This window comes from Athene noctua, chromosome 16 (genome assembly GCF_965140245.1).
Source record: "Athene noctua chromosome 16, bAthNoc1.hap1.1, whole genome shotgun sequence".
NCBI lineage: Eukaryota > Metazoa > Chordata > Aves > Strigiformes > Strigidae > Athene > Athene noctua.
The window spans coordinates 14,235,048-14,257,966 of NC_134052.1; the positions used below are offsets into that span (position 1 = coordinate 14,235,048).

A 22,919-nucleotide genomic window follows, 5' to 3' on the forward strand; every position below is an offset into this window, starting at 1 on the left:
CCTACAGAGATCCTTCCTGGGGAGGGGGCAGTTCATTCCGTGTGCGGGGCCCCATTTAAGCCAAGAGGAAATGCACTTTTCCCACCACGCAAACAGGGGAGCAGTGTACAAGGCAGAATGGAAAACATCAGGAGTAGCACCAAATACTAATAGAGTAATACCCTGGCTTTTAGCCACTCTGTTAAAAATTTAAATTTGAGAGGGATTTTCTCTTTCGCATCCCGGTGACGTGCATCCCTTACGCAGGGATGTAAAATCTGGGATACAAATGACCACAATTCAACAATAGTCTGAGCTCTGTCCCTGGCTTACTAGTGTTCATTGGCAAAATGTTTCATGTCTCCAGTCTCCCAGCTATGCAAATACAGGTGGAGAATTCCTTTCTTCCTTGTCTTACAGAATATTTTGAACACACCTGGAGAGAGGTTTCTGCTGTGCAGAGTGTTGCTGCTGCTGCTCTAGGTGTATATTCCTCCTCCTTGCTCTTAATTGTCAAGGATTAGTGTACGTAGAGCTGCTAGTGCGGTGAGCAAGAGGGAAATTAAAGCCATAATTTTCATGGTGAAAGTGTGCAGAAATGCAAAGTCTCCATTGCTTCAAGCAAACACTGCTCCTTGTATATCAAATCAGACCAGAATTACAAATTTAGTAACTCCACTTCTGATATTGCTTTAATGTGTTGTGGTGGGTTTTTTTTTTTTCAGGGGCTGCCTGGAAGAGCAGGTATTAAAGGCTCAAAGGGTGAACCGGTAAGTGAATCTCTCTAATGATGGGTTCTGGTGTGAAAGCTACTAGGCTTGTCATGACAAAGCTTTTCAGCTTTTGGGGATTGGTGCCTGCAAGTAGACCCTGGGAGGACTTACTCCAAAGTGATGGTGTCGGTGTTCCTGCCGGGGCTGGTTCCCCTGGCGGCGAGGAGCAGGCGGGAGGTGTAACGCTGAGATGGCCCTGCTCTTGCTGGGACAGCCCTCGCACCTGGTTCAGTGAAGACAGAGCAGATACACAGAAGAGTTGTCAGTGGCTTAGGAAACCTCAGAAGGAAGCAGCCCCCCTTTTGTCAGAGTCCCAAGAGCAGGCTTTACCTTTGGGAATTAAAAGTCTGAGTGTCTGCAAGCAGGAGCAGCATTACCTCATCTTGCCTTTTGGAGACTTTCCCCCCATCTCAAGAGAAAAGCTTCCATGGAGCTTTAGATGGGCACTTACCTGTGTGGTAAAAGAAAATTTCAGTCAGACCAAAGCATTCCAGCACAAAGCTGTTCTGGAAAGCATCTTTTTTTTTTTTCTGCCCCTTCCTGTCTGAATTTCCCCCTTTGCACCTGCACATGAGAGCATGCTGCAGGAAGGTGTTTCACCTTGCATAAAGGGGATGCAGAAATGACTGAACTGGGGTGTCTGAGCAGGCCTCTCCCAGAGAGCATCCCTGTCTCACGGGTCCACGTCAGTCCAAGGTGGTGGCACTGCCCTGGGGTGGGCAACCCTCCCTAGTCCCTGCTTCCAGGGCAGGCCGTACAGCTCACCTGTTCTTTACATGTCTGTTGTTGAGAGTTTTGTTGCCTTGGTTTTAAAACTGTAAAAGTTTAAAGTTGTTTTTATTTCCTGATCCAGGTTTTAACTCCCTTCTCTCTCTGTTTGTTGCTCTAGGCAGGACAGAAATGACTCTGAAGTTATGCCCTGACTGTTTTCTTTCTCCTCTGCAGGGCAGCCCTGGAGAGATGGGGGAGGCAGGTCCCTCTGGAGAGCCAGGCATCCCTGTACGTATCCCCATCATCAACACTTATCACGAGCTCTGCTGAGTGTGGTTTAAACCAAACTGTGAAGCTGGAGCTCTCATGCTGCTTCCCTGTACAAATAAACCTTTCGGTAACACAGTAGGGGCTGTGCTCAAGGCCACGGTGACGAGCACTCCCAGGCAGCCCCACGTGGAGCACGATGTGAGCTGGGTGGGTGGGCACCTCCAGGCACAAATACTGCACTGCAGGCAGAGGTCAGAGCCCACCAAGGCACATGGGGTGACCTAGTGGATGGGCCAACGGGGCAGGGAGTTTGGGATTGAAGTAGTCTGCGATCTGGGAATACGTTCTGGCTCTGCAGTGGGCTGGGAAGGGTGGATTTGTGGCTTCTAAACAGCACAGCTGACTTTGGTGTTATTGCCAGGGTGACGTTGGTATTCCTGGTGAGAGAGGGCTGCCGGGCCCCAGAGGAGCAACCGTAAGTACAATGCTGCTTGTAAATCAAATAGATTCCAAAGTAGAGTTTGGTATATGGGGATTACTCTCTGGCTAAAGTAAAAGGCTGCATTCTCTCTTGGTATTGTCTCTGGGGAGCTTTGGCAGCAGAGGAATTACTCCCCCATAAGTGGGTCAGATCCTGCTCTCCCTGACAGCTCCGTGCAAACTCAAAGTGATTCCTCCTTTGGCAAAGGAAGCTGCAGTTGGCCAAGAGGTTTGTGGAGCTGCTACTGTCAGACAGAGGAGACTGGACAGTCAGCAATTTCCTCATTAGACAATAATAATAAGCTTACGCTTAATGTGAGTCATCAATGAAGCAAAACTCTTGTTAAACTATCGCAACTATACGTTGCTCCCCCCACGTGAAACATGAAGTCTTTGCTGTTCCTGGATCTCTTTCCTTGGAGTAGTAGAGGTTCACTGCAAAACCTGCAGCCACACGGGCAACAAAACTGGAAATCCTGCACATTGCCCTGCTGAAACAAAAAGGGCTTGAAAAGCGTTAAAAAAGTTGGTGGACCTGTTGGGAATCTCTTGCCGTTCTCACACATGGTTTGCATGCTTTCCCCAACGGCTTGAAAATGCCCTGAAGTTCACAAGCAGAACAGATTTCACGTGGGAATCTGTTCACACGTTCCCTTCTCTCACCCGGTACTGCAGCAGCGTTATCTTGCAGGGAGCTTGTAGGTATGAGCCCCTAGGAGATGAAACTCCATACACAGCTCTCGCAGTTTTTTCACTTTTACTCTGTGAACTGAACTTTTGGAAACTTCTGTGTTAGAAACCGCTGAGGTCCTCAGTGGAGCATCTTTTTTCCTGCTTTCATTGCGTTCCCTTCGTTGTCTCAGAGCCCGAGAAATCAATTGGAGTTGCAATGCAAACCTGAAAATAACTGCATGGCTACCTGTTGTGTCCCTGCTGAATAGCAGAGATGATAAAAAATGGTATCAGGATGATAAAAACCTGATTTTGTTCACACTACTAAAAATTCTAGGATACCTTTTATTTTGTCACTCTCCAACTAGTGTTGCCATTGTGGCTGGACCTGACCTTCCAGTGGTTTTGTTGGGCTTTTTTTACTTTTTCTTTTTTTTTTTTTCCCCCTCTTAATCTCATTTTGAAATCTAGAAGCCTACAGCAAGACTAACATGATTTCTGGTATGTGCCACTTGGAAGAAATTGAACTGTATGATGATTTATTGTTTGTGAGCAGCTGCTCTTTAAACTTCCAAGGAGAGGGAAATCAGCCTTAGAAATAAACTGAATTAATAATGTTTGCTTTTATGTCTGCAATTTTTCATCAAAATAGCTGGCCCCAGAAAAGGTATCATATTATTATAGCCAAAAATCAAATGCAGTCAAGCTAATTGCATTGGTGCAGACTTCTGACGTGGGTGCAATAGCAGCTGAACCCATGTTTATTTCTTTGTTTCTAATTTTTGATTTGTGTTATTAAAGTCCTAATTTATATGAAATATAGTCAAGCCTGGGCTATTCTGAGAGTTGCAGGATTTGTCTAGTGTTAAGGCTGTTTGACTCAAAACAATTGGACTTTATTTAGCATAACCTACCAGGGGTTTCTTCCCATTCAGAGGCTGTCAGGTTCTATCAGGTCCCATCACCTGAAGGCAACAGCACAACAGAGTAATTTTTGGATGCAATTTAATGTTAAATTCCCTAGATCTCTGGATTTGTAACTCTCAAAGTTCCTTACTGAATTACAAGCAGAAAACAGAAGTGGAAACATTAACCACAAAAAAAAACCTGAGCCGTTCTGTAGCCTTTTGAAGACAATGCTGCTTTATTTCAGCAGACTTCTGCCTCCTTCCTCTGGGCAGCCCCTGGTTTGTGCACCACGGGGCTGGTCTTGAGAGCCAGACAGGGATAAGGGCACCTGGTTTGGATCATACCTTGAGTCACACATCACACGAGGATTTCCTCTTCGTGACAACCAGAAAAAAATGATGAGAGAAAGCGGATGTTCAGATACTGGGGAGAATTTGTAGGCCTAACAATTAGAGACAAAATACTTAAGGAAAAAATGCAGATGCCATTTTAACACTGGCACAGCTGCACTGCAATCCGGTAGACAGCTGGTTTCTTGGGTACGTTGGACAGCCCGTGCTGGCTGATCCTCTGCCTGGGGCGGCCAGTTTGAGGTTTATTTGTGTCCCTTAACAGAGATGGCTGTGAAAGGAGGCGAAACTCAAGTCCCACCTTGTGACAGAACTTTGCCTAAGGCATCTATTTCAAGAAGACACTTTACAAAATGAGATTTAGATGCCTAAATTACTTAGTTTGGTTTTTTTTTTTTCACCCAAGATCATTATCGCATATGTGATTTTTCTCAGTAGAAAGCTGCAGAGACTCCTAATGGTAACGTTCACATTCTGTCTAGCGAGCCAGGCTCTGAAAAGCACCTGCACTATCAGCATCAGACACTGCTTTTTTTTCTGTATTGTTGGTACCAAGTATGTCCGAGCAGGTGGATGCAATTGCTGTTTTTCATTTCCAAGTGAGGGCAGCACATGTTTTACAGCAGTTTCTTGCAGAACTGGATCAACTAAATGTATAATATTGGGCTAGCAGATCCCCTTTAATGTGTATTGTCTGTGTTCTATCATGCTACCACTTTTTGCTGTCATTGATCTTTACTACTCCTAAGTGTGGTATGTTCTTGAGCATTAATATATACAAAGAAGCATTTCTGTTAATAATAACAACATTAACAAAGCTCAGTAAACACCAAGCACAGCTCTGCAGTGGCTCACCAGGTTCATCAGCAATGCCACTGGGCAGGCAAAGCGTGCTGCAGTACAGAGTTGAATGCTCTCACTCTTAGAACTGAGCCAGTTTAATTACACAAGCGACTTACCTGGCCCCGAATTTTCTCCTTACCAAAGCTTATCTTCCTCTTTTCAGGGACCACTTGGTCTTCAAGGCCCGATAGGAGCCCCCGGTGTCCGAGGTTTCCAGGTCGGTATGCTGACAAGGGTAATTTAATGTGCATTGTGTCTTGGCAGGCCACTGTTTTCTGCAAACCTCTGGCACGACATTTGCATGATGACAACAAGTGGTAGGAAGAGAAACATCTTTCTGTTTGCCAGAACCAGTCTGACACCTTTATTAACACAGTACAGCAGAAGGAGCATAAGGCCAGATAAGCTGCCTGCTGGAACGATTCATATTTGATATTTGTTTGCAAAAGAAGGGTTTGAGTTTGATCTATGTAAAGATGCCTTAATTCCTCCTCAATCTGGACACCCCCAGCATGTATATCTTCAGCGAACCCCTGTTCCCTTCTGCTGCACTGGCGACTCTCATGTTTCCTCCTCACCTCCCCAAGGGAGCGTTCAAAACCATTCTCCATTCCCCAGTGAAACTGGCTGAAACCCAGTGTACGGTGCTGCCTTCTGGGAGCATCACTTGGTCAGGAGTTACAGATCTGATTTCATTAACACTGCCTGGAGCACCTCGGCAGGGTGGGGGGACCTCGGTTGTGAAATGGGGCAGAAGTGGGAGTGAGTTGTACCAACCTACACAAGTGGCACCAGCAGCCAGCAAGTGGTCCCTAAGTCCTGGGGGAAAAAAGGAAAGAGGGAATCTAAGACAAATGACCTTTATGATTATGTTATGAAGACTGATGAACTTTGGGGCACATGGGGTTTCCTGGCATTGTAAGCTGTAGCATGATTTTGGTTTTGTTTTGTTTTGTTTTGTTTTCCCAACAGGGTCCCAAAGGTGCCAGTGGTGAACCTGGCCTTCCTGGCCCAACTGGAATTCGTGGGGAGTTAGGGGACAGGGTAAGGAGGAGACATCTGTAACTAATTTTTGTTTGGCAGATATGAAATTAGAGCGTAATGGGGCCCCCAGACACGGTGTAGATGCTTCACCCCAGCAAACACAAGGGGGCTTGGTAGAGGGGTGGGTACATCGGGTGTCCCCGTCCATCCTCTGAGGCTGCTGCATGCCCAGGACAGACCCTACAGCCGGTTCGTGCATCCCGCCTCGTCTGTTCCTGTCCTTGTTTCTGTTTCAGTTCAGGAACTCCCACTATTTTTAGGCAGGATGGATTGTTTAAAAGAGTATTTGGGACCCTATCCCAGCCAGAATAGGTGATTGTTTTGGTTTTTTTCCCTGCTCTGTAGGCTGATTTCACCAAAGCCTTGCTCCCCGTTCATGCATTTTTGTTACTCAGATGATTGATTAGGTTTTCTGGATTTCTTTTTTAAAATTACAGTTTGCTCAGTGATTTTTCTTTCTCGAACAGCAACGTACCTGGGCCCCACACCTCAGAATAAATGCGAGTCTTTTATTTAAATGAACTAATTCTCATTTAAAAGAAGCCAGCAGGGCAAAGTGAATGACATTTGTTTGGGGCTCGCAGGAGAACAGTAGCTGTGTGTTTGCTGGCTCCCTCGACTCCAGCTTTAAGGTGAAGTTTCTGTGTAAGCAATCGCAGGGGCACCACGGGGCTTTCACAATGGCCCTTCTGTGCCGGCTTGGAGGGACTGTGAGCCTGGAAGTGTGAAACAGGAGAGTTATTGTGGGGCTGCAGGGTTCTGACTGCACTCAGGGCTTTGCTGTGGTGAAAAATGTACGGTCAGGAGGGGAAGAGGCCCCTGCACAGAGCGGCATGGTATCCAGAGAGCTGCTCCAAGCAGAGAGAGGGAAAATGTTTTGCTTAAAGCAAAAAAAAAAAAAAATTTAGGTTTTATTTCTGGGTCTCAAGTTAAGGGTATCACTCTAAGATGTGATTGTTGATTGTTTCTTAACACCCCAGCTCGTTAACAGCTTTCCCCAGGAAAGCATGCTGTAGCAGGTTTGGGTAATGCTGGAAACTTTTCCACCTCCTCGTATGCAGCTGAGTAACTTCCACCTGCCCACCCTGTCCCACTGGTGTCTGTGACAGCCTCGCGTGCTCACAGTCCTCCTCCGCGCGGGCAGCGGCGAGGGCTGTGCAAGCAAGCAGCCCTGCAGATTTCCACACTTACTACCAGGCACAAGATTTGGGCTGGGAAGACCCTAAAACCCTGCAGACCGTGTCTTTAGTGCTTAAACAAACCCTCTGCCGCTGGGGTGGACAGAGAGTGCAGCAGGTGCTGCCCTGGGTTTGCTTCACTGCCCACCCAGCCTGCCGGTCCTGGCGTGTGGAAAGAGAACTACAAGTACAGGAGCAATAAATCACAGCATCCCAGCTGCAGGTTAACCCACCACATTCTCCTGAAATCAACTGGGGCTTTTTCTTTTGGGGAAAAAAAAAAATAAAAATCCTGCATGTCCGAGTTAACAGGTCCTGATGTGCTTTTTCACAGTCCTTGGACTGACTGTGGCTGGGAATATAAACCAGCATATCAGTGTGTTTGCTGGCACGAAAAACACAAGTGGTTTAGTGCATTTGACTGTAAGATATAAAATAGCATTGAGATGATATATAAACCATCTTGTTGGAGTCGGATGTTGGGGACGGGACGGATTTGACTTATTTCTGATTGAGGTAGCAATAAGCGAATATATTTTCCTAAGGATTTTTATTATGATCCAATTCCTGAGAATTCTGGATGCTGGCAGCCATCTGGGGCAGTGTCTCTCTCTGCTCCATCCTGGCATCACCAGATGTTTGGCCAAAAAGGTTTTTTGTGTTTAACTGAGAGAGTGACACACACACGAGGACGGCTGGTGGACGTGGAGCTGGTGGTCCTAAAGTCCTGTCACTTGTTCTGCCACTAGGAAACTGTAAATTACAGTTCTCAATCCGAATCTTTTGGGCTAAGCTTTTCTTTAAGGGAGTGTTCCTCACAGGATATGGTCTCCGGTGACTAAACTGTGTTTTATTGCCATAAACTTTCATGGAGCCTTGGGACTCTGTGAAGCCAGCGGTATAAATCTATATGATAATGTTCAGAAAAGAATATATTGCCTTTGCCATCAGCCAACATAAGATGGGAGTTATAAATAGCCGCAGTCATTTTTGCATTTCCACTTTTCTGTTTTGCTGAGAATTATTTTTTCTTTAATACAATCCCCCCTTTCTTTAACTTATTCAGTGCTTGACTTGAGCAAAGTGACATGCCCTTGTTATATGTGTTAGTCCTCCTCAAAGATTCTGTTCTACTGAGCCATCTCCAGATCTAATTATTAAAAAAAAAAAAAAATCAGTTTGCAGGTGCCAGATTGATGAATGTGCTGTAGAAATCCTGTTTGAGGGGAACATGGTTGAATTTCCCATGTAGATTTTGCTGGAGAGAAAAAAATCTGGCGTTCTCCTGAATTCCTGATCGGCTCTGCTATATGGACCCAAAGTCATGAATAGGTCTGAAAATGTCTCACGTCTCTGTGAATATCAGGAAGGTAAAATTGGAAGGATTTTTCAAGTTGCCTGAATTATTCATAGGGTGATCATCAGTTCATCATCTAAATGTATTTTATTCCCGTGGCTGTGTTGTTCTGTGAACCTCAAAGCCCAGAGCACCTAAATCCCCAGGAAAACTGACAGTCTAATAAAGCTTTGAAAAACAATCCTGGCTTTTGGCCTTTGCAGTACAAAAATGTTCTTGTCCATTTCATACCATGAGTAAATTCAATTTGCTTCTCACATCTTCAGGTGTGAAAGGCAGAGATCAATCCTCCACCAAGTCTCATCCTGGACCTCTTCCTTTAATTAGTGAATTTGTAAAATTGCTGTTTTGGTCATGATTGTGAGATGACAATAATGAAAAGCAGAGGGGCAGAAGCAAAACAGAGTTCCCACCCCTGGGAGGGATGTGAAAGCTGACCTTTGTGAAACAGGTTTTTAAAGACTAGGATTAAAATCACAGAATTCATTTTGGTTTTATTTAGGAAATTGAGGAGGATGGTATGAAAAAGGCCCGTGTGGGTAACCCGTGGAGGCAGGTGGGGAGCAGTGCATTGCTGAGCCATGCCAGGAAAATCTTTCTGCTCTGGCTGGATGAGGATTTGGTGGGCAGAAGACCACCAGGCCCGAGTCAGGAGGTTCTGCCTAGTCTGGCAGCTGCTCTGCACTGTCGCTGGCATGGCAAGAGGCCTGAGAAACTGTCCTGCAACGCAAACTGCTGCCTGTGGAGTGCTGCAAACCTAGCAAGGATGCTTAAAACCTCTTCTTATTTCTAGAAGTGTGAATGAGATTCGGACCCTCCTACTTGGCAGTTGGGAGACTAATTCCCAACCCCTTGCTGAGTGGAAGGCTGACTGCACCAGGAATCCACAGGAAAATAAGTTTGAGTTCATTTTCCTTCTTTCTTTTATTTATTCTCAGGGTCCTACTGGTGTTCCTGGTCCCAAAGGTAACCAGGTAAGTGATAAATTTCATGCTGTAAGTCAGCAGAGGCATTTAAACCGTACCTTAGGCTCAGCCTTTGACACACAACTGCTTTTCTTCCCTCAAATGAAAACATTGTGGAGCAGGCACCGACAAAACCCTCTGTGGTCCTGTTTTTCCTGTGTTGGCGAAAGAGATGTAGTCTGTTCTAGTGGAGACACGTGAAAATGCTGTGATAAAAATATTAGACTCTTGCTGTGCATTTTGTAACCACGAGGTGTGCCGTGTATGAGCTCCTCACATCATACTCCTCCTGAGTTCAGTTTAGAAGTGCAGCATCATGTGCCTGATGAAGAGGATTCATCCTAGCCTCAAAGCTTGACATGCTAATAGACTAATTTTAATCTTTTACTTTTTGCTGCTTAACTTCCATAGCTGGATTAGTCTCAGCGATGAGCTTTTGAGCCAGTTTTCATCAAATTCATGACTTTCATTAATGCAAGACTGGTTTTGCAGAAAGCAAGGGCCTTTCCAGCAAGCGTTGCTTGTTTTGTTTACCGGTGTCCGTGTCTGTGTGGTCTCTGTTGCTAAGGGAAAGACCAAACTTCATCTCTGTTTGTCTTGAAATAACTTCCTCTCTAAAGCCATAGAGTCACCATAACAATGTTAATTATCTGCTCTAATTACCATGTAATAAGCCAGCTCTGGTGCAGAGCGTGTGGCCCAGCAGACTCGGCGGTTCATGTGGTCCCCAGCGATGCTCCAGTCGCACTCGGTGCTGTCGGCTCCATGGAGCTGATCAGCCAATGGATCACGGCTACTGAAAATAACGAGGGGGTGGTCCTCACCCAGTGATGATCGCTTCTCTTTAAGGGTGCCATGAAGCTGTTCTGCAGGTGACTTTCCACCGAGGAAGCCTGGAGGACATAGCTGGACCCCGAACACTTTGCAAACGCACATTTCCTGTGAGACCCAGAGCTGGGGAACCTGAAATTTAGATTCCCTGTACGAGGAATGCCAGTGCCAGCCCGTGAATGTCTTTTTATGGCCACCCCATCAGAGCTGTCATTTGTATGAATTCTGCCTTTCATCCAAGTACTGGCTTGTTGCAAAGGGCACCTTGTCCTTGTGCAAGCTGGAACTTGGATGACAGGCTGAATTCAACAGCAACAAGTGCCACTGACGGCTGAACAGCTACTGTAGAGCTCAGCTTTGGGAAGGGAGAACTTCCTCTTGCTGGAGTAGCTGTAAAAGCTGCTAAGTGGCCCCATCTCCCTCGGGAGCTGAGGTTATCCAAGCCTCACTGCCAATAATCTTTATGCACCAGTAGGTGCAGGGTTAATTCCAGTATCTCCCTTTCAGGGCATTGCTGGAGCAGATGGCCTCCCAGGTGACAAAGGAGAACTGGTAGGTGTCCTTACGTTCAGTAGAACTGACTCCTCAAATAACAGATGAGTCTAGAGAACCACGTGTCCAGAACTAACGTGGTCAGTCAGAATTAACCATCCCAGAGGTCCCACCCTGCCGGTTGGGAGCAGGAGAAGGCAACCCCAGCCTTTCCGCCGCCGCTTTCACGGTGTGCATCAGCTCTCCTCCTGTCCTTGGCGAGCACCGAGGGCCAGCGTGGCCTTCGCAGAGCTGTGGCGGGTCAGCACTCGTTTGTCACGACACTGCTCTGTCCACGGGGTGTGTGGGCCAGCTCACGAAGTCACCAGGTTGCCTGGACCACATTCAGTCTGGGAGTTAGAGTCCTCTCCCTGTTGTGCCGGGGCTGAATCTGGTCTCCAGCACCCTCTTGCCATTCCTGGCCCCTCTGGTAGAAAAGCCCGTTAGGTGCCACGTACGTGTCACCGCAGCTTCCTGGAGCCTGGGAGATTTGACTTTAGATGTGTTTTCTGAATGGAACATTCTTTCTTATTTCCCTTTTCTTTCTAACAGGGTCCCTTTGGTCCCCCTGGCCAAAAAGGAGAGGTATGTGTCAGACACTGCGGGCTCACGACCCAAAAACTTTGGGAGGAAACGTGCTCATGGCATCTTTTGATGCTGTGTTCTGGCATCATTTCCTAGAATCATGTTTTTTTCATGGTCATGCTGTGAAATTTATGACAATGACAACTTTTTGTGGCATTTGAAACATTCAAAAGTGTTTGATAATTTTGATGCAGCCAGGACTCATGTTATCGTGACCTCTGTATGTAAAACCACTGATGCGATGTAAGAAATGTCCATGGTCAGCCAGAGCAGTTAGGGAAGACCTGAAGAAAGGCTTAACTAATCCCAATGAGAAAAGAATGGACCGTGTCTTCCATTTTAAGTGCTGGGGTTTTTTTTCTTTATTACAGCCAGGAAAAAGAGGAGAACTTGGTCCCAAAGGTGTCCAAGGACCTAATGGGACAGCTGGAGTACCAGGGATCCCAGGACATCCAGGGCCCATGGGCCATCAGGGGGAGAGAGGCGTTCCTGGCATCACGGGGAAACCTGGGCCTCCTGTAAGTACAATCAGCTTCTGGGACACCATCACGGAGTCTCCAAAGGAAATAAATGGATCGTGGAGTTTAGGTGCATGTTTAAAAAAACTAAGGTCCTGCATTGGAGCAGGCAGAAGTAGGTAACTGTGCGGTGCAAGCTAACGGTCTTGCAAAAAGATTTAAAAGTTTGCAAGCTTCAGAATTAAAGTCCCCCAGAATGCGTGACTTGGAGAATTAATCTTCTCTCGCAGAGATATCCAGACAGATTATCTGTGTCCATTGGAACAGGCTACGAGTCACTGTTCTCATTAAAGAAGTGTTTAGAAGTACTTAAAAGTTGGTAATTTAAAAATACAATTTTTATTCATTAATCGTCAGTAATCATGATTAATATTGATCAGTAATGATGAATAATCAATCAGTAATCATCGTTATATTCAAAATACCATTTTCTACCTCAAATGTTAGACCTCTGTCTTGTAAGCCCCAGATTAAACATGAAACTGGCCTAATATTAAAACATGAAACTGGCCTAATATTAAAACATGAAACTGGCCTAATATTAAAACATGAAACTGGCCTAATATTAAAATTAATCTCTGCCATTAGTATGACAGAGCTTCTGAATTGAAGCTGTCATTTTCTGAAGAGGGGAAAACCCCCTCCTTGTCCTGCAGGATCCCCTGCTGCTTACTGAGCTGCTGGAAAGGTGTTTTGTGTCCTGAAGCTTCTGTCAGGGATGATTACTGGTAACATGGTTTGTGTAAGGACAGATTCTTCTGTGAATTGCAGGGCAAAGAGGCCAGTGAACAACATATAAGAGAACTCTGTGGGGAAATGATAAATGGTGAGTATTACTGAGGGAAAACTGACTTTAATTACAGTATTTAGCTGAAGATGAGTAGATCCTGAACATAAGGTGGCTCCTGAGATTTGTTATTATTCTTTCTTAATATGAAAAAAATATATTTAATGTCAGGAGATTCTTCAGGAGGTCACCGTGATTCTGTGATCGTGCACATGTGTGGCCAAGGCCCGGGCGGGGAGAGCATCTGCCCCAGCCTGGGTGGTTCTGAACTTCAGCTGTCCCCCGCGTGGCACCCCCTTCTCCTGGGGCACGATCCGGGCTGGCTCCCAGGGGTTCTTCATCTTCCTTTGGAGTTACTGTGCTGTGTTTAGGGGTCACGTTTGCCATTTGGGATGAAGTTAAAACTCTGAAAGCTTGTTTCAGAAAATGTCTGTTACTGATTGTTTTCTAGAATACTCAACATCTTTTTAAAGTAGTTTAGGAAGTATCGATGGCTTAAAAACCTGCAGATTTCTGACCAAAATCTCCCTTTCTGGAAATGTAAAAAAAAAAAAAACACCCAACCTAAAAGCCACAGATGAGCTGAGAGGAGAGATTCAGTGTTTCCTTCTGCAGGAGCAGTAGGTGTGTAGGAGCGGCAGGGAGTGAGATCTCACAAGCAGGCAGTGCTGCTTTCAGCTGCTCGCTCGACGAAGCACACGCGGTGGCAGACGACAGCCAAGCAAAGAGTTGAGAAGGTCAGACACGCAGTTTTTTTTCGTTGTTCTTTTCAGATCAAATTGCACAGTTAGCTGCTAATCTGCGAAAGCCCTTGTCTCCGGGAATGACGGGTCGTCCTGGCCCAGCTGGTCCCCCGGGTCCTCCTGGAGCCACGGGAAGTGTTGGGCATCCTGGTCCTCGTGGGCCCCCCGGATACAGAGGCCCGACAGGAGAACTTGGTGATCCTGGTCCTAGAGGTAAGACTAAAGCAACCTGCTTCTCTTTGACGCCCACTGAAATAAATTGCAAACTTGTACCGATTTCAGCAGCGGAGGAGAAAAGATGAGGCCTTGGGCAGCGGGTGGAGTTCCAGGGAGCAGTTCTGCATCTTTAGGGATGCAGTGTAAGCAAACATCCTGGCAACGTCCTGAGGATTTTGAGTTTTTGTTTTTCCCCTTCCTGTCCCTGGCTCCAGCTGCGGCACACAACTCACTGTTGAAATTGTCTGTTTACGATTAAAGGTGACACGGGCGAGAAGGGAGATAAAGGACCCGTTGGTCAAGGTATTGATGGGCCTGATGGTGATCAAGGACTTCAAGGTAAGGTTGTGCAAATAATTTAATAAACCATGACTAAAGTAAAAGCTTACAAGGGACAGCTCTGCATACTGGTGGTGATTATAATCACTTTGTCCCTGTGATTTGCAATTTTGCAAGTGGTTTTCCTTGTGGGTACAGCAGGTACAGACGGTTTGAACAATAGAACTTAATTAGCACATCCCCTCTTCACACCACTCCTGTCTAGTCCTAAATGTTTTGGAGGCTGTTTTTGAGAAAAGGCTGCTGGGACAGGCAGGCTCTTCATTTGTTCTTGGTTTCTTTCACTAATGGCTGTGAAAGGTCAGGAGCTTTTATAGATTGGGACGTCAGAACCCTTCTTAACTACTCCCACGTGGCTGGAGGTTATTCTTTCCAGTGGTACTTCATATGCAGTAACTAACTAGTTAATTAACAAGTAGTGTAGCAGTTCATTTAAAGGTGTGTGACACCTGTGAGGCTCTGGCTCCAGATTAAGGCAAAAGGATTGTGCCTGCTGCCTGCTTCCTCATGGACATGTCTCTGATGCTCTGCTTAAAGAACAGCTGCAGTGAAAGCTGCGGCCTGGGCCACCAGCTACAGTCCTCCAAAATACAGTTCATGTTTCTGGATCAAACAAGAGAAATCAGGGACAACATCTAATTTTTACCAGAAACAAATATAAGTTCTTAGTGTAATGATTTTGAGAGGCAGTGGTGTCACTGCTCCGTACCTATAATCCCAGTTCCTCAAGTCACAAATGCTTTCTCAAAAGATTCAAAGATTAATTTGTGCAAATTAATGAGTATCTCTTAGAAACTTGGAAGAATATTCTTTATTTTGCTTACCTCTTAAAGCAGCTTTTCTAATTGTGATTACATCTGTACAATAAATAAGCTATAGGCACCAACAGCAGGCTCTGCACCCATATCACTTCCTAAAACCAGAATATTTGCACCCAGTCGTCAGATTCTTCCATAAAATAATTATGCATTAATCCATAAATGTTTTCTTTTCCAAAGCATGTAACAAGACACCGTGTTTCACATATTAGGTATTGAGAGCATTTGTCCTACTCCTGAAATGTAAAGGAGAGGAACAGCAGACACAGTTCATCACTTACATGAATAAAAAGAATCAGGCACCATCTCTCCATCATAACTAAGACAGAAATGCAGGTTTATCGACCACCTGCTACAGCTGCCCCTCAGGGAGACACAGTCATACACAGTAATTGAGAAAACTGCTCTTACAGAAATTAGTGTTTTGTGAATTATTTTGGCATCTGAAGGAAAAAGGAAATAATAACAGCTTGAGTCCACTCAAAGCAGAAATTCTTTTTGCCACTAAACCAACTATGTATTTCACAGTGAGCACATTTTTGAAATTAGACACAGATATAAAGGAAACTCATCTGTAATGTCAGGGAGATGTTCTGTATCGTGGTTATTCTCTTGACTCCCCTTCCTTGGAATGTTAATGACAGTTGGGCCTCAGGAGGTGCCTGAGGAGCAAGCTGGTGGCCGTGGAGGAGGGACAGCTGTGAGCACTCCTCTTGTCACAAGAAGGAAGCTGCAAGGTCACACATCCAGGACATCCCTTGAGCAAATTATTCAGGCATGATATAAAATAATTCCGGTCACAAATGACTTGTTCTTATTCATGGTGTCAGATCCTAACTGAGGCAGTACTGAGAAGGAATCCTGTTCTGCAGGTGTCAGCAAAAGTCAAAGCAGACACAGGTGGTAACAAAAGTGCAATAATAAACATCCACCTTCAGCCATACCGAGGTAGTTCCAGTCAAGCCAGAGGTTCTCTAAAAAATCCAGTGCACATACTCCAGATTCAGACTAAGTTTATTCAACACCTTGTATTCAACAGGCCAGAACAAGTCTGATGTACAGACGCTCAAAGTATTTTAAGAACTCTAAAAGTAACACACATATATACATATATTTTAAAAAAAAAAAAAAAAAAGAAGAAATAATTCATGTCGTCTTTTTCCCCCTTCTTGTTTAGGACCACCTGGTGTGCCTGGAATTACAAAAAATGGCCGGGACGGTGCTCAGGGTGAACCCGGTCTTCCCGGGGATCCTGGGACTCCTGGTGCTATTGGGGCTCAGGGAACTCCAGGAATATGTGACACGTCTGCTTGCATGGGAGCTGTTGGAGCATCGACTTCCAAAAAATCATAAGAAAACAGTACAAGAAGTGGAGAAGTGACTGAATATTTAAATAAACGGTGCATTGTAAGAAAACAGACAGAATCCTCCTAGTGATAAATGGACAGATGTTCCTTCTATTGTATTAAGTGGAGACTTTGACACAGTTCTATGGAAAAGAAAGCATCAGATGAAAACTTTAATTAAAAGATGCTTTATGAGTATTTTCTCCTCCCCCACAATTATTTTCCAGCATTTTTACTGCTAAACAACCTCACCTTCCCTTTCTCCCTTTGTTTGAGAGACCTGCAAGAGGAAGCATTGTTCCTTCTTACCATCACCCCCCTAACAGTGTACTAAAGATCACGACTTTTTTTTTTCTATAAACGTTTGAGCCTTGTCAAGTGAATTCCTTGGTGCTGCCCCCCTGACTTCAGTTATGCAGGTTTGTGCACTAAAACACATGTTCTTAAGGTATTCAGGCACCTAACTGCTGCTTTCATCAGTGAGATTAGGTATTTAAACATCCAGTATTTTATTATCTTAAGATTCTGGCTTAAGTAAAGACCATCGTTTATGTATATGCTGTCAGTTATCAGTTTTCAGATTGCTCCTCAACTACTTGCCAAGACTAGTAAATAGTAATCCTCTTGCAATCTAATTCTGCAAAAGGTGTAATGTATATATTTTAATTTACAAGGGAGAATTTTTGTATATTTCCATATGATAATAAAGGAAATCAAGTAACAGCATTTTCACGACCTCTACTTAAGCTATTTGCACAGTAATTGTGAATGAAACCCCAAGTAAGAAAGGATGCTCTTCTGGAGTCCAGCCAAAAACACCTGTATGAACTGTTGTAAAAATAAAATGAGATTTTTTTTTTAACCTTTTCTTTGTGATGTTGTAAGTGTCATTATACACATCAGATTAACTCAGCTGAACTCTGTTTTCCAGAACTGGTGTTACTAGGCTTGTTTGGAAATAAATTGATGCAAAATTGTCCATATCCGTGATTCCAAACATTATTTATTTTCAGTGACCTTTTTGTACTTTAAAACCTGCTAGCATCATCTAATTAAAAAAATTAGTAAAACCACTCTCAGCTCACACACTATTCTATTTCTGCCCTATATGCTAAAGCCTATGAACAAAGGAGTCCTATTTATCTTTAAATATGAAAATAGTTTGTGCATTTAAATAATCTACTGTTTACAATATGCCACTCTTGGACTAAAGTAATAATACACGAACTTGTGGAATGTCGTGTGATAGACATTAAAAGTAGTACTCTGTTTTAAAAAAATGTTAACACCACTCTTCAGGGCCAAGCGTGTTAAAATACTCTGGCAAATGTAAACTTCATAGTATCAGCATAGTTTAACAACTATGCACTTATTCAATTAACTACTCGAACTTAAATTTTTAATGGAAAAAAATAGGCATTATACTATGGTAACTTTAATTTCTTTTTACATTTGAAGAGTACATTTGCATCTAGTCATTAAAATAACAGATTGAAGTTCTACACCTATTTTTAACTGTACTGGATCATCTTTTAAAAAAACCCAACCAAACAACAAACCACAACAAAAAAACCCCAAAGCAGAACGACGAACAGAAAAAGAGCAAATTTGTTATAATTAAAGGGGAAAAATACTTAGCTGTCAGGACATTTTCTTGTAGCTTCTAGTCCCAAAGCTCCTTTGACAGCACTGATTTCTGTTGCTGGCACTTAACTTTCATTTCCATTTTGAATAGAGAATATTTTCTTTAAAGTGCTATTTATATATTTTTACAAGTTATATTTTGTAATTCATATTCAGCTTGTAGACAAAATAAAATACAGTTTGGCCTGTTGTTAGCCACACTTGTTGTACAGTTCAAGGCTGTCAGCTCAGACTACTTGGTCTCCAAAGCCACGCTTGTTTTCCTGCACTGGATGCGTTACAAATGAGTCTGATCCTGCTATTTTTAGTCTCCTGCCTGTTTTACCACAGAACACAGTCTCAAACTCCTAAAAATCAACATACAAAAGACAAATAACAAGTAAGTATCTACATTAAACATAATTGAGCTCTATGTTTTTGTTTCACTAGTTTCTTATTTAAAAAAAAAGACCTTTAGCAGGCAGTGCTGAGGGGCAAGCAGGTTTTCCCACACACACTCCAGCTACCCTCAAGATACTCAGCAGAGCCAGAATTACTCTGGGGCTGCAACTGCTGGTGTGGTAGCACAGGAGCTGCTTAAAAGGCACACGTAACCCTTTACTACTCTCACCCACTTTGAGATAGCATGAATCCCATCCCTTAACTACTAGTTCATGAAAACTAACTAGAAGGCAGCTCTGAAACGGGTGGAAAGTAGAGAAAATGAAGGGGAGGGGAAGATTGGCTGAAGAGGACCTCAATTCTACATTGCTGTTCAGATAGTAACACACACAGGAACTGGGCTAACTAAAAAAAAAAAAAAAAATTTAAAATCTTAACGAAAACCCTGACTGAGGACACCCTATGATGTCACACTGCTGAACTGAACCAGCTATTAAGAAAAAAAAGTAAAGGAACATTCAAGGATACAGTGGTCCTTCACAAACAGCATGAAGCAGAAGCATTCCCCAGACTTTTAGCTACGTTAGGATAGCTTTAAAGCACTTCACATTTTTATCAAGAACAAAAATGAAATTAGATTTAAAACCTGTTTCAGCGAATCCCCGTGCTGTTCCTGAATGTACTTCAGGAACGAGGTTGTCCATTCTAAAGTTGTTGCTTTATCAGTATCAACAGTACAGAATGGAACTAGAAGATTCAGTTCGTCACAACAAAACCGGATTCTGCGCCTGCAGGCAAATACCAAAGGTTATAACCCATGGGCCAGAAGGAAGGGAAAAAATAAAAAAAAAAGGAAGACTATTCACATGTGCTACAAGCCATGGAGACTTCTTTTTTGTTTGCCACAAGCTTTGTATTTGTATATTAGTCGTGTTATATGCAAGTTTATAGAACTGGTTAAATGTTTGAAAATCTTTTTGTTTATAGTGCAAAAAACCCCCTGCAGACTACCACAATGAAACATATGTTATGTTTTTTTTCATCTAACAAACACCAAACCCTCACCACCCGCATTGTTTTTTCAAGATAAAACAAAGCATGTCATATTTACATTTTCACTCTGGATAATGACCTGAATATTTTCAGTTTCAAAAACTTTGCGTTGCCACTCTCCACAGAAATTACCTCCTGTCTCTCTCCATGCGGTTGTGTCGCTCCCTCCGCTGAGTGATTCCCTCCTGTGTGCCAGCTGGTGCCTGTGAGCTCGGCCGGGGCCGTGCTGGCTGCCAGGGGCCCTGGGCTGAGGTGCTGCTCTGGCGATTGTCACATACATTCTGAATTTCGCCAAGAGGTTTGCGATCTGCGTTAGGATTCAATGGGCCTACGCAGCTGCAGCTTCTCTTCACCTCTTGCTTGCATAAGGTGTCTTCTTGGAAAAAATAAAGAGGAAAAGAAGAACCTATTTATAACCCACTTATCACGGGGAAAAAAAATATTTTTTTGTGGATTTATTTACGTGGAATAATCTTCAAAGGTTTATTGCCAACCTAGATCAACTCTTACAGCAAGGCATGTCCTTCAGAAGCCCTAAAGCACTGCTTGCTGCTTCAAAATCCACCTAACTTCTATTTTCTCAGAGAACCCACCGAGATCATGCCTCCCTTTCATAAACATGAGGCAGTTTTTATATTCTTCAGTTGGATACTGACTGGATCTGCTGTATCGACTTTGGGGTCAAAAAGTGTAGAAAGAAACGTCAGCTTTTTGCATTTCAAGCTAGAAGTGCTAAAGAATTTTGGAAGTATAGCTAAACTCACAGGTATTGAACTTTTTTTGAGAAATCTAGTCCCATTATCATCTATAGCACATCTCCGACATAAAAACCACACCTCTTATGATTCACTAAAATCATACTCATTCTAGAAAACACAAAAATTCAGGGAAAATTGTAGATTTGAAGGGCAAGAGAAAGCTAAGTGAAAAGAAGATAAATGGTTTACCTCCAACTTTAATCCAGCCTTCCTCGGGCAAAGCTTTATTCATAGCACCTACTGTCTGTTTTGTGGATTCCATTTCCTGATGGCAGAAAGTTAATGTCTTGGGTATCCCAAGGTCCTGATGTTTGACAGCTTCCAAAATAGTGCAAGTCGTTCCAGAGGTCTGGGAAAACCAGAAAGAAAATACTTGGAGGACTATAAACATCAAAAAGAACCTGTTTTGGTATCTTCACATTAACTTCTTAAGTTTTAGCCCCGTGATTGAGTAAATCCCAGTTAATTCCGCACACAACCACGGGATTTGGACAGACTGATGAATATTTTTGGGATACTGCTGACATTTCCAACGTTATCACTCTTGCTTCAGAGGTTACTGCGAGTTGGGGGGGGGGGGGGAAAAACCAGGAACCACATAAAATGGTACTCTAAGTATCTTCTTGTGTAGATGAAGGTGATGATACACTGATAAACTCGAGGAAAAAATCTTTCCAGTAAGAAATCTAATGGCCACTGATCGTTACCCGGATGCATGTTATTACAAATGTCACATTGGAGTATTTTTGATGGAGTCTTAAAGACTAACATAAGTAAATTGCATTACAGATCATCCCTATTCAAATCAAGTCACACTTTTAAGACAAACCTGTAGAATTATATCACACCTAAGAGGTTAACATCACGAGCATTTGGAATTAGCAGAGTACAAGTAGAGGTGAATACGTTATCTACCTGTGTTTGTGAAGGATTAGCACTTCCAGCAGTAGAGCATGCATTCACAGTAAATAAGGGGCACGTGAACTGTAAAGTAGGAGTGGCAGGTACAGTCTTATTTTTCCCTAATACAGCACACTTGTTTTCTTGCTGATGAACAGGAACACCTATCAGTTCTGATGGCGGTCGCATCAATGTTACTAAACTAAGAAAGAAAAAAAAACAAACAACACAGAAAACGTACCAGAGTGACTACTTGAAAACAAGTACAGAAAAACTTACAGGCACACATACTTCTAGAAACTATCACCAATAAACCACTTTTGAAACTCATTTACTGTAAACAGAAATCACTGTTATCACTACATTGCCTACTCCAAGGACAAAAAAAAAAAAAAAAAAAAATCAGCTGAGAAAGTATTTTATTCTGTGCAGTAACAATTCAGCTTTATGCCTCAATAAAATCATTTATCAGCACACTTATAGTTACAGGGCCAGCTTGTAAAAGAGCAGTTTTGCTCAAAGTTTTCACCAGTCAGGCCTCTACATTGTAACATCGATCCATTGCTTTTAATATTTTGTTATGATCAAAAATCTACATTACTTTTAGCAAGCTGCATGTTAAAACTACGTAATGTTCTTCTCTCATACACGTTGTTATCAAGAACAAAGTTGTAAAGTAATTAAATTTGGCACTACATGCTGTAGGATTTGTGCAATACACAGAGGGGCCTAATCTGAGGTCAGTGGAGTCGCAGCCACGTTTGGCAGAGTTGAAAAAAAAGCCCAACCCATCATTCTCATGTATTAGAGAAAGTGCTGTTCTTCGGTTTAGAAAATCAGTTTTGAACTATATGATGATACATACTTTAACAACATAAACTAAAATTAATTGCAACGCACTTGTTAAGAGTTACTCCAGATTCTTGGGGTTCTTGGCATCTGGGGTTTTCAGTCTGGATGTTGTTGAATCTGTCTTCCAACCGAACTCTGACTGCAGATTTAGATCTAGGCTCAGGTGCCAGTGCCAAATTTTCAGCAAGTACGCTTCCTTTATTCATCCCAATAAAATTTTCACTATGTTTAACTTTTACTAAACTGTGTCCCGAGACTTCTACAGAGCTATTGTTAGGTGTTTTATCTGTTTGGTTCAAAGAGAGGCTTGACTCGCTAAGTAACATCATTCTGAGCTCCTGAAAGTCAGCGTAGCCCGAACGGGGGTTTGAACTTTGCAAATTGCTGTCCAAAGGAAATCCTGACTGACCGGTAACTGGGTAAACCAACTGGTTCCCAGTGCTGTTTGATGAACACTCCCTCTGACTGGTGTTCTGTGAGCTCTGGTGCAGAGCGGGGTCTGCAGAACTACCAGTCAAGGAGAAAGAATTGAGCCTAGCTTCCACTTCCCCTTCACCAGCTCGTGCCTCCGTATGTGCGTAAAGTATGTGCTGCAGCTGGGTGTACTCAATTTCCATCATTTCCACTAGGCTGACATCTGTGGTGGTGAAGCTAAGATTTTGCTCACCAAAGGAAACTTCACTTGAGCCTCCAGGTCCGACAGCAACCGGAGCAGGATCAGGAACAGTAGCTGTGCTCTGAGGGACGGAGGTCTGAGGCTCCTCGGGGGCTGATCCTGACATGACTACAGTAAACCTAATCAGTTACCAATGTCTCTTTCAACACTAAACTATAAAACCCGCAAGAATGATCAGGACTATCTATTTTTAAAAAGCCGAAGTCGCACTTAATAGCGATTCTGTACCACGGCGAGGTAACCAAGCAAGGGCCAAGATCCTGAGAGCCTCTCTAACCGTGTCTCACCCTCCAGCGGCCCCCGCCGAGCCCAGGTGAAACCCTCCCTCCCCCTCCAACACAACTGCTGACCAGAAACGCGTTTCCCGGCCGCGGGGGGCGGCTCTGGGGACGCTGCTGCCCAAAGCCCCC

The 22,919-nt window shown here is 43.6% G+C and overlaps 2 protein-coding genes across 3 annotated transcripts in view; one reads left to right on the forward strand and one right to left on the reverse strand.

Annotated features, from left to right (window-relative positions):
- COL9A3 (collagen type IX alpha 3 chain) overlaps nt 1-17,484 on the forward strand; it is a 40,895-nt gene extending 23,411 nt beyond the window's left edge. Inside the window, exons 20-32 of the mRNA XM_074920366.1 lie at nt 705-749; nt 1,698-1,751; nt 2,155-2,208; nt 5,151-5,204; nt 5,960-6,031; nt 9,505-9,540; nt 10,870-10,914; nt 11,446-11,478; nt 11,850-11,996; nt 12,768-12,822; nt 13,557-13,739; nt 14,004-14,081; nt 16,077-17,484. Coding sequence (XP_074776467.1) covers nt 705-749; nt 1,698-1,751; nt 2,155-2,208; nt 5,151-5,204; nt 5,960-6,031; nt 9,505-9,540; nt 10,870-10,914; nt 11,446-11,478; nt 11,850-11,996; nt 12,768-12,822; nt 13,557-13,739; nt 14,004-14,081; nt 16,077-16,252 — 1,032 coding nt within the window. The 3' untranslated portion in view covers nt 16,253-17,484. The remainder of the gene's footprint in view (nt 1-704; nt 750-1,697; nt 1,752-2,154; nt 2,209-5,150; nt 5,205-5,959; nt 6,032-9,504; nt 9,541-10,869; nt 10,915-11,445; nt 11,479-11,849; nt 11,997-12,767; nt 12,823-13,556; nt 13,740-14,003; nt 14,082-16,076) is intronic.
- Nucleotides 17,485-17,630: 146 nt separating this feature from the next.
- On the reverse strand, nt 17,631-22,699 carry TCFL5 (transcription factor like 5). Of its 2 annotated transcripts, none has more exons than XM_074920368.1 (6): nt 21,882-22,699; nt 20,997-21,183; nt 20,271-20,430; nt 19,456-19,696; nt 18,917-19,058; nt 17,631-18,236 (listed from the first exon to the last, which is right to left on the reverse strand). In XM_074920368.1, the coding sequence occupies exons 1-6, from the start codon at nt 22,613-22,615 to the stop codon at nt 18,117-18,119; spliced, it is 1,584 nt and encodes a 527-aa protein (XP_074776469.1). In that variant the 5' UTR covers nt 22,616-22,699; the 3' UTR covers nt 17,631-18,116. The 2 variants fall into 2 exon arrangements, with proteins under 2 accessions (XP_074776469.1, XP_074776468.1); XM_074920367.1 differs by having other exon boundaries at nt 19,456-19,699.
- Between the last annotated feature and the right edge of the window lie 220 nt (nt 22,700-22,919).